Source organism: Kryptolebias marmoratus, linkage group LG7, assembly GCF_001649575.2.
Source record: "Kryptolebias marmoratus isolate JLee-2015 linkage group LG7, ASM164957v2, whole genome shotgun sequence".
NCBI classification, from domain to species: domain Eukaryota; kingdom Metazoa; phylum Chordata; class Actinopteri; order Cyprinodontiformes; family Rivulidae; genus Kryptolebias; species Kryptolebias marmoratus.
The window spans coordinates 18124072-18134107 of NC_051436.1; the positions used below are offsets into that span (position 1 = coordinate 18124072).

A 10036-nucleotide genomic window follows, 5' to 3' on the forward strand; every position below is an offset into this window, starting at 1 on the left:
ATTTCTTCTTCCTTTAAATAAAGAGAAAGCCCAAGTGGAGGGGCAGAACTTCCTGGACAGCACGCCATTAGGAGCTGTTGTGGAATCTCTCCTCTTTGCGAAGGCCTTCACAAAAAGACAACAAGCCTCTCCGGTGTGATTTTTCCTTAGCAGGTTAAATAAATAAAAACCCTGACACACAGCTGCCCTGGGGCAGACTGACAGAAGGCAGGCTGCCATCACACCGGCACCACCAGGTGAAGTGTCTTGCCCAAGGACACAACAGCTGAGACAGACGGAGCGGAGGCTCAAACTGGCAACACTCTGGTTACAGGACGAACCCCTACTTCCTGAGCCACTGCCGCCCTTTAATAAATTCAACAAAAAGTTCAAAATATAAACAAAAACCGAGCTTTCACAACAAAAAGCCAACATCCTGCTCCACCAGGACTAAAAGACAGTGAGGATAATGAGTTTTAATAGGGATTTAAAGTGATCAGTGTTCTGAGTGGTTCTAATTTGCAAAGGAAGGCAGATCCTCACATTAGGGACCACTACCAAGAGTTTGAGTTCTGAGCTAGGAATATCCTAAAATAACAGATTTGTGAACCCTCATGGCTCTGGCTGGAGTGTGATGGGTGCAAAAGTTTGGAAAGTCAGTGGGTGGTTTCCTAAAAACAAGAGGTAACATTTCAAACTAGATCCTGGGTTTGTGCTGGAAGTCAGAGTAGGGAGGCCTAAACAGGTGGGATATGACCATTTCTTTCCTGTCAGAGGCTGAGCTGCTGTGTTTTGATCTGTCATCACTAGCCACCCTAATGATGACAGATCAATGCCAACATTTAAAGTATTACAGTAATTCAAACAAGGTCTAATGAGGGCATGTCTCAGTCTTTTGACAGAAACTAGGCCCTAATCTTTCTGAGGAGCCGTACACATAGAAGCTCTTAGAAGTTAAGACAGCCAGAGGTTCACCAGTCTGAGAAAAACTGTGTCTAAAAGAAGTGGAACCATTTCCGAATAATGTTCCTCAAAGGAAAATTGGAAAGGCTTTTAATATCCCATCATCTACAGTTCATAATAATATCTAATGATTTCAAGAATGTGCAGAAATCTTTGCAGATAGACTCTGAACTGGTGCTGAACTGACCTGCCTGCAGTCCAGTTGTCTTACCAATTGAAAACATTTGATGCATGAAATATAAATCCAGCAAAGACGGACCAGGACTGTTGAACAGCTAGAATCCTCCATCAGACACGAATGGGACAACATTCCTCAAAAACCTCCAGCAGCTGCTCTCCTCAGCTGTACATGTTTACTGACTGATGTTAAAAGAAGCCTCACAGTAAGGAACAGTCCTGAAACAAATGTTTTGAGATGTGTTGTTCCCATCATATTCAAAATTACCTCTTTTTTCTAAAAATGAAACATTTGGTTAATTATGTTTAATATATTCCATTATGAATACAATCTGGGTTTATGAGATTTGAGAATCATTGCATTCTGTTTTTAACATTTGGCACAACATCCCAACGTTTGGGCTGTACAGTGATGATGCAAAATTCCACTGAAAACTTTCATAAACAGCCAGAAAGAACTCAATACCTGCAGGAAGTGACGGCAGTCAAAGAAGGGGTCGTGTAACCTACGTCAGAACTCAGAGCATTCTTGCAACACTAGCTGTCATTGACCTTATATAAGGCCCACTGAGTGGTGACTGACTAACATCCTAATCAGGGAAAACGAGGCTTAGAGCGAACAAATATTTACTCTGCAGCATAAGCAATGGAACTCCCTTGTGTTTATTCCAGCTATTTCAGGAGGTTTGCAGCTGAAGACAACTGGTTTGGAATAACTAGAAGCTCAAACTGGTTTGTGTTGGCAAACTATAGACAGATATTACTGGTTTGCTGATGTAACTGTGACAGCTTCCTGCCTTTATTGCCATTTTCTGCCTGTGCAGTTATTTCTCTCTTTCCCCCTACAATTGCCTTGTTGTTGTTGCCGGGGGACTCTTGACGTGATGTGAGCACCACTGCTGTCAGAGCCCATTTTAGTTACCACAGACCAAGTAATTAATCAGCAAGCCAAGAGAGCAAAAATGTAAATGAAACTGTATACTGCAGACCACCTGCTGGACCATCTGGCCTCAGCCAAATGGACCAACATAACCCTACCTGTTGAGTAGAATTTTTGCATATTACACATAAAAAAAGAAAAGCAGGATTATTATCTCACTAGCTGATTTAGGTAACACACCCATTTCATTTGTTGTCTAAGGATTGTTTGTTAAATTTCTCAAAACCTCTTTATCTTCATGAACAGTGAGCAAACTGTTTTGTTTTTCAGTCGGTTTTCAAGAATTTCGACACAGACGGCGACGGCCACATCTCCAGGGATGAGTTCGAAGCAATCAGGAACAACTTCCCTTACCTCAGCAAGTTTGGAGAACTGGACAAGAACCAGTGAGCATCTACAGATTTATCTACGTGGTGTATCCGATGGGTTTCCTGTTGGTCTATGAGCCTGCATACAGGATGTGTTGGAAGGCGCTCATGTCTGTCTTTGCCTCCTTCCACAGAGACGGGAAGATCAGCAGAGAAGAGATGATAGACTACTTTATGAAAGCCAGCTCTCTGCTGAACTGCAAGATGGGCTTCATCCACACTTTCACCGAGACCACCTACGTGAAGCCCACGTTCTGCGAGCACTGTGCTGGCTTTGTAAGAAAAACACTACTGACAGGTTGACAAGCTCGATTGGGATGAGATTTTGACCTGAATCTATCTCAGAATGAAACAAAACAGATATGGTCCCAGATGATCTCCTGATCCAATCTTGAGTGTCAGATCATCATCATCGGGGTCTCAAAGTAACGTTTTATGCATCAGCTTCACCATGTTGTGGCTTTTTTTCACTCTACAGACATATTATAAAGGAAATACAAAATATTGTGAAAATTAGGCTCCCAAGGTGTTTAAAATTAGCAACAGTATGGCATTTATTGCCAACATTAAGACTCTGCTGTGGATTTTATGCCTGCTGTTTGCAAATAAATGCACATATAACTTGAATGTTGTATGATGAATGCACTTCCCACTGAAATACAGATCCCCTGGAATGGCCAACCACGGCGCAGTATATGCTAACGAGGCGAGAACTGCGCCGCCTTTTTCCTAGGTCCAACATGGACATCATTAAATATTGCCATATTGGCAACAGGTCATAAACATCAGAGTAGAAAAAACTAAACTCAACCAAGGAGCCCAATGTTTTGCCAATAATTGCTGTAACTATTTTAACCTGAATTTTAAAATCAGGGTGCTGAGGATATGTATTTAGAAGCTAGCTGAAAATATGTAATCTATATTAGTAGTATAAAGAGCTGGTCAGTTACTGACTCACCCGGGTTAATGATCTGAATCCTCTCACTGAATCAGGACTCACGAGTCCAAGGTCTCAGTTAACCCAGTCCTGCATGTCCTCTGGCAGACTGCTGCTAAGTCCTCGAGTTAGCAAACTCTCCATTAAAAACAGCTGACTCCCAGAAAACGCTGCAGACTCAGATGAACCGTACATACATGTTTACATACATTTTACAAAGATAACATACATTTAACTAAAGTGAACTTATATTTGATTTGAACATTTCACGTTTTTGTTCCATGTGTCGAATTCAAGGGACTCAAGTGAACCGGATCACTTTAGTGACTCAGATTAACCCGAGTCCATAAAATGAACCGTATTTCCCAGATCTAGTAGTAATAATAATAATAATACACATTGGTATACCAAGCTGTCAGGTAAAATACATGTTCAAAAACAGTAATTTAATATATAAGCTAGTCAAAAACTCTTTTATCCATCTTTAAATATTGAAGTGCATGTTGTATAAGGCTAGAAATCTCCAGAATTATGAAGAAAAATACTACATTTTAGAAGTTATTGGTTCAATGACTTACAGACTCTGGGTCAGAGCTCTGGTAAGGCTAAGCAGACAGGTAAGACAATTATCAATTTAAATTAGAGTTATGTTCTGGTCTGGTTAAAATAATCACAGTGCTTGATAATTTTATCACAGTAGTGATAGCACGTCGGATCACCATTTGCCCCCAGTAATGCTTGCCCAGGCTTGGTTGGAGGCTCATTACAGAATACTTTTGTTGCCAGTTTTCACATTATGAACAATATAAAAAAAGGTTATTTTTATGGTTCTGGACTGAGGAAACATTCGGATTAGGCCTTCAATCTGCTGGTGTTTCAAAACACAAAAAACTGGAAAACTATTGACGCGACATGCAGATTATGTGACATTGCAAACCTTTTAGGTGTTAATGATGAATGGCCAAATCACTCTGTTCAGTGAAACAATAGCAAGAGAAGAACACATTTTGTGTTGCATCTCCAATCCAGGAAATGAAGGCTACAAAATGTATTTTAAGCTCTCAAAATGCCCTAAATTACATGCAGTAATAGGAGAACATAAAAAGCCTTTCGAGACAGGCAGTAATACTGTGTACCAGGGGTATAATTTGAGGAAGGTAGATCAGAAATTAGAAAGTGCCCAAGCCTTGTGGAAAACAAGAGCAGTCCAGTCTGCAATTCTAGCCTTTGTAACGGTGGCTATAATTTTTATTGCCTGCTGCCAAAGGCAAAGGACATTACTGTTTTTGAGGGTGTCTGCATGTGTGTTTGTTTCTCTGTAGTGTTAGCAAAATATGTCACGAACCACTGGATTATGGAGTATTTTTTGTGCCACCAAGTTGAGCGCGTGTGCTTATTAAGTTAAGCAAAGTGCTATATCACCTCTGGCCGTTTGCTCGCTCAACTTGGCACCCGGTATGGCAGGCTGTTTTACCATATATTCAAATCACACTTCCTGTGACTATTTACTCTTTTAGGTTTCAATAATTCCATTTCTTATGCTCACAGTAATGTTCTGACTGGTCAAAATTGAAACCAAAAACATTTACAATCTCATTATTGCAAGCAGATACTGAAATCTAGGATAATTCCAGTTGTATTAAAAATAAAATATGTTTAAAATATCTATAAATCCTTAAAAAGTTAATGTGGCTGACTAAGATGTTTGCTCCAAGTTGATATGTATTATTATAGATACTAGCTACAGTCCCGTTGTTATTAGACATTAGTTTTTAGATATCCAGAAAGGTTTTGTTGATATTACAAGCTGAGTTTGTAAGATTTCCACACAAAGTCTTAAGTTTTTTATTTATAAAGTTCTGCTTCACTTATTTGAACGCTTTTTTAGAGCTGCATTACTCAGTAATGCTATGAGTTCACATGTTATCCTGTTTAATGGATAATGTTGTGCTGTTACCAGACATGCCTATGAGAATAAGGTTTATATGAACAGTTATTACCAGAGATAATAAATAAATATAAAAACTAATATTTTTATTAATATTAATACATATACATACATAATTCATTATCCTGGTTGTCCATTAAATGTTAAATCAACCGCCTAAACCTTTTAAGCTTTTCTAGACTTTGCCACCTAGATTTTACACGTACAATTGGAATTGTAGATATTAAAATGTAATTTCTACTCCTAATAATCTGAAAGTACATATCTTTATTTTCCATTCTGATTAGTAAGAACGATGCTGTGACCAGGATAAATGCAATTATTAAAATCTAAAATAGTAATTTGATGTAGGAGTGGGATTTGATTATACGGTAAAACAGCCTTCTGTATTTTGTGCCAGCTTGAGAGAGCGAGCAGGCGGAGTCCATCCCAAACACTCCACACATTATTGTTTCCTCAGCTCATCATCAGTGTCACCACACGCTCCACTTGATGCCACGAGAGATTCTTCGTACCGGACAGATTCTATTACAATTCTCACAAAGTAATCATTGGGTGCACATCTACTCAATCACTCAATTCAAGATGGCTGCTAAAACCAGCTGACCTTGAATTTGACAAATATGGAGCTAAAACTTGCTTTGGTCGTAGCTGAGCACGATCCTTAATAACAGAGTCTGAACGCTACACATTTGCTTAAAACTTTGGCATCAACATTGTTGGTCTGTTAGCAAAATTTCCCATGAATCACTGGGCTGATTTTCAAAAAACTCTCAAAATAATCACTGGGTGTGCATCCACAGCTGATTTATGTTAGGAACTTCACTTCAAGATGGCTGCCACAGAGAATCAGCTTAAGCCAGCACAAAAAAGGCTATAACTCAAGGCATTTTGCAGATGTTTTGCCAAAATTTGGCGTGCTACTAGCTGAGGGTGATTCAAAACACACACTCATATTGTAATTTTCAAGGGCGGGCGATATGCAATCCTTTAAGAAATGCTAGGATTTCCATCATTATTTATCATCTGAGTGCTTACGCCTTGAAATTATGGACGTTAGTCTCGATTTTCTCTTTCACGCCGTCTTTTGAATCTGTGACACAAGTGCCACCCTGTTCCAAAGGGTCAAAGGTCAGCCGTGCTCATCCCGCAAGTCCTCCGTCACAACGCCGTGCAGATTATTTGCAGCTCATTATTTCTCTGCTCGGACGTGACGGAGCATCTCTCCGAGGTTTTCTCCCCGTGTGAGGTCGGCGCAGTGCCAATTACTTTGAGCTGTAGCCACACGCTGCCAAAGTTGCATTCTGGGAAATAGAAAAGATTTGTAATTGGGCCGGTCCGTGGCAGGTTTACATCTGTGTGTGCGCGGGGGCGGGGGGTGTCCTCCTGCCCTCGACCATCGCCCCCGAAGGAACCGTACATTATTTAGACTCAGGCAGTGAGTCAGCACTCAGCTGTGATGGAAACAAGAGCGCGGCTTTGGCTTTGCTCTGGGGGACGCCGCGGCGACGTCTCATCCATTTCCCTGGATTGCATTTGAGCTGCGGAGCGCTCAAAAGGGAGGTGTGACACAGATTATTTTTGTGTAGACTTTCATTAAAACAAAAAAAAACCTCTCCTGTCCACATGCACGTGTTCCCCCGAGGAGGCTGACATATTCGGATCATCTTGAGGGGGAATTCAGAGTCGAGTGCAGGGAGGAAAGAGAGATAAGGGCCCTGGCAGCCTGCTTTTTACTGTCAATGTGTGTGTTTTGGCAGAGGCGGAGACACCACATGTCTGCTTTGCACTTTCCTCTTGTGCAAAAACAGTATTTTATTTGTTTTTTCCCCAGCACTTGTTGAGGATATCGCAGCTCGAGCCGAGCTGGTCCTCCTGTGAGTGCTGCAGAGTCCACTCGCCCTCAGAGCCCCACACTGATCATCAGAACGCCGCGCTGTTTCGCCCACGGCCTCCTTTAGTCCCAATGAATGGCTCACAGAAGGGTTTAGCAGAAGCAGGAAGATGCAGAGTTTTTTTTAAGCCACTTTGGACTCCAGACTGTTTTAACTTCAGGGAATCAGAATGAGCTGGAAACACACACACACACACACACACATCTCTTACTCTGCCATTTAACCTTGAAGTCTTCATTCATTGTGACAAAAGCTCCTCTCTACTGCAATCTAGAATAACTTGAAATGTTTCTACAGGAAAACACATCTTATTACTACTGTTGCAGTTTTCTTTCACATGTCTGTCTTGGCAGTGTGTTCTAAGCACCCACAAGTCTAAAACAATTTTTTTTTACAACTTTGGTTCATTTAGGTTCATGACTCAAACTAGCAGTACTTGTACCACACGTGTTGGCACAGTAAGGGCCCCTTTATAAAGGGTTTGCTAATGCTTTATAAACAGGTAATTCATGAGTGTGCAAACACTTTATAACGCATTAACAGTCCTGTGTAAAACTGCTCCAAAACACCTTTCATGCGTTGAAGCAGGCTCACTCTTTGAAAAGCTCAAGTGCTGCACTTTTGTTCATTTAGACATAAATGTCATTTATTTTTTATTTGCTCAGCTTATTTTTTGAACTGAATAACTGAATACGTTTGATATTGAAAACCTAAATTGCGAAGAAAAATTAATGGCTTGTTTTTTGCCAAATACTGAGCCCGCTTTAATGGCTAGACAACACTTTTATAATGATTTTATACATGATTGTTAATGCTTTATGACTCACGAACAACCTATTTATGAATCCATAAAAGGGACTCTTATTGTGAAGTGGTGCCCATATGATTCATCCTAAATTGCAGACCTTTTCCTCTTGTTTTGCTAAGTCACATTTTCTTTTTAGCCTTCATTCTTTCACTTTGATGTTTAAAACCATTTCAAGGTGTACCTTCATGACAGACAGCTGCTTATTAGCAGAGCACACAGTTTCCACACGCTTTCCGTGCTGACATTCATCTGGACAACAGGGACACTGGGGATTAAAAAGAAGGAAATGACCCTATGAATGTGTGTGTCATCCCCCCTACTGGATCAGTACAAGATGTGATTCATGTCTCATTTTTATGGACTGTACTGGTAATATACTGCAGATGTCTTTCCTTACAGAAAAGGTGTTGTCAAAAACCGATCAGTGTCATTTCAGCTAATGACAAGTGCTAACTGTTCTTGTCATAAAAGAGCATGAATTTTCCCTGAATGACCGGTTCTATCAAACAGCTCAGCTGACACAGAGTGACATGTGATTGTTGGAGCTGCAAAGGCACAAAAGGCACATTTTTGTAGCTGGAAAAATCTTTGAGGGAGAAACTTGGGATTTTTAAACACTAAAAGCTATGTGTTTTAGTTTTTAACTTTACAAATTTGCACTAAAGAAAAACACTTTTTATAACTGTAACAAAATCTCTTTGAACTCATGAAATACACTATACTGCCAAAAGTATTCACTCGTCTCCCTTCACACACATCTGAACTTGTGTGGCATCCCATTCTTAATCCCTGGGGTTTAATATGATGTTGGCCCACCCTTTGCAGCTATAACAGCTTCAGCTCCTCTGGGAAGGTTTTCCACAGGTTTAGGAATGTTTATGGGAATTTTGGACCATTCTTCCAGAAGCTCATTTATGAGGTCAGACACTGATGATGGACAGAAGGCCTGGCTCTCAGTCTCTGCTCTGATTCATCCCAAAGATGTTCTATCAGGTTGAGGTCAGGACTCTGTGCAGGTCAGTCAGGTTCTTCCACACCAAACTCCATCATCCATGTCTTTATGGACCTTGCTTTGTGCTCTGGTGCTCAGTCATGTTGGAACAGGAAGGGGCCATCCCCAAACTGTTCCCACAAAGTTGGGAGCAGGAAATTGTCCAAAATGTCTTCATATGCTGAAGCAATAAGAGTTCCTTTTACTTAAATTAAGAAGCCGAGCCTAAGTGGCCGACCACTTTGTGGCAGAGTTGCTGAAATTCCCATTCTCTTTCACTTTGTTATAAAACCACTAACAGTTGACTGTGGAATATTTAGTACCAAAAACATTTGGTACTAAAATTTCACGACTGGACTTATTGCACAGGTTCCATCGTGTCCCGGTACCATCCTGGAATTGACTGAGCTCCTGAGAGCGACCCATTCTTTCACAAGCATTGGTAGAAGCAGCCTGCATGCCTCGGTGCTTGATTTTATACACTGTGAAAACATCTAAAACATGCAGGATAGTGGCCCTCCAGGACCAGGATTGGACACCACTGCTCTACCGGGAACACACTGGTCAAATTAAAGGAATGCTAGGCCGATTCAAAAGCTAGTCTGTAAATGAATGGAAATATCAAAACGTACCAATCACAGAGAGTGTTTGTGTTTAACAGTGAATATGTGTGACTTCAGCTGCTAAAAGTGGCGCTTTGCTAACAGCTTACATGAAGCCGTCAGAGGGAAGTGAGATTCCAGCTCCCGTTCGTGCTGCATTGTGTTTCAGCGTCTTCAGAAGCAGCAAAGGTCAGCGTGTGTGGGCAGAGCTGTGATGATGTTCTGCTCACAGCCCACCTCTCTTTGTTGCACAGCCTCTGTTTGTTTGTGTGTGTGTGTGTGTGTGTGTGTGTGTGTGCGAAGAGGTCAGGATATTTGGTGCCTCCTCAGATGTGCCAGTGCAGTGTATGATCTCCAACTCAGCTCTTTCATGTCATTGTCCCCCCCTACCCCTCAACCCCCTCCCCCACCGCCTCCACTGCCTGTGC

At 41.1% G+C, this 10036-nt stretch overlaps 1 protein-coding gene across 2 annotated transcripts in view; it reads left to right on the forward strand.

Annotated features, from left to right (window-relative positions):
* The window catches only part of LOC108239371 (RAS guanyl-releasing protein 2), a 76284-nt gene that overhangs the window by 54280 nt on the left and 11968 nt on the right, over nucleotides 1–10036 (forward strand). For both annotated transcript variants that reach the window (XM_017422047.3, XM_017422046.3), the window contains exons 12-13: nucleotides 2330–2445; nucleotides 2562–2703. In XM_017422047.3, the coding sequence (XP_017277536.1) occupies nucleotides 2330–2445; nucleotides 2562–2703 (258 nt within the window). The remainder of the gene's footprint in view (nucleotides 1–2329; nucleotides 2446–2561; nucleotides 2704–10036) is intronic.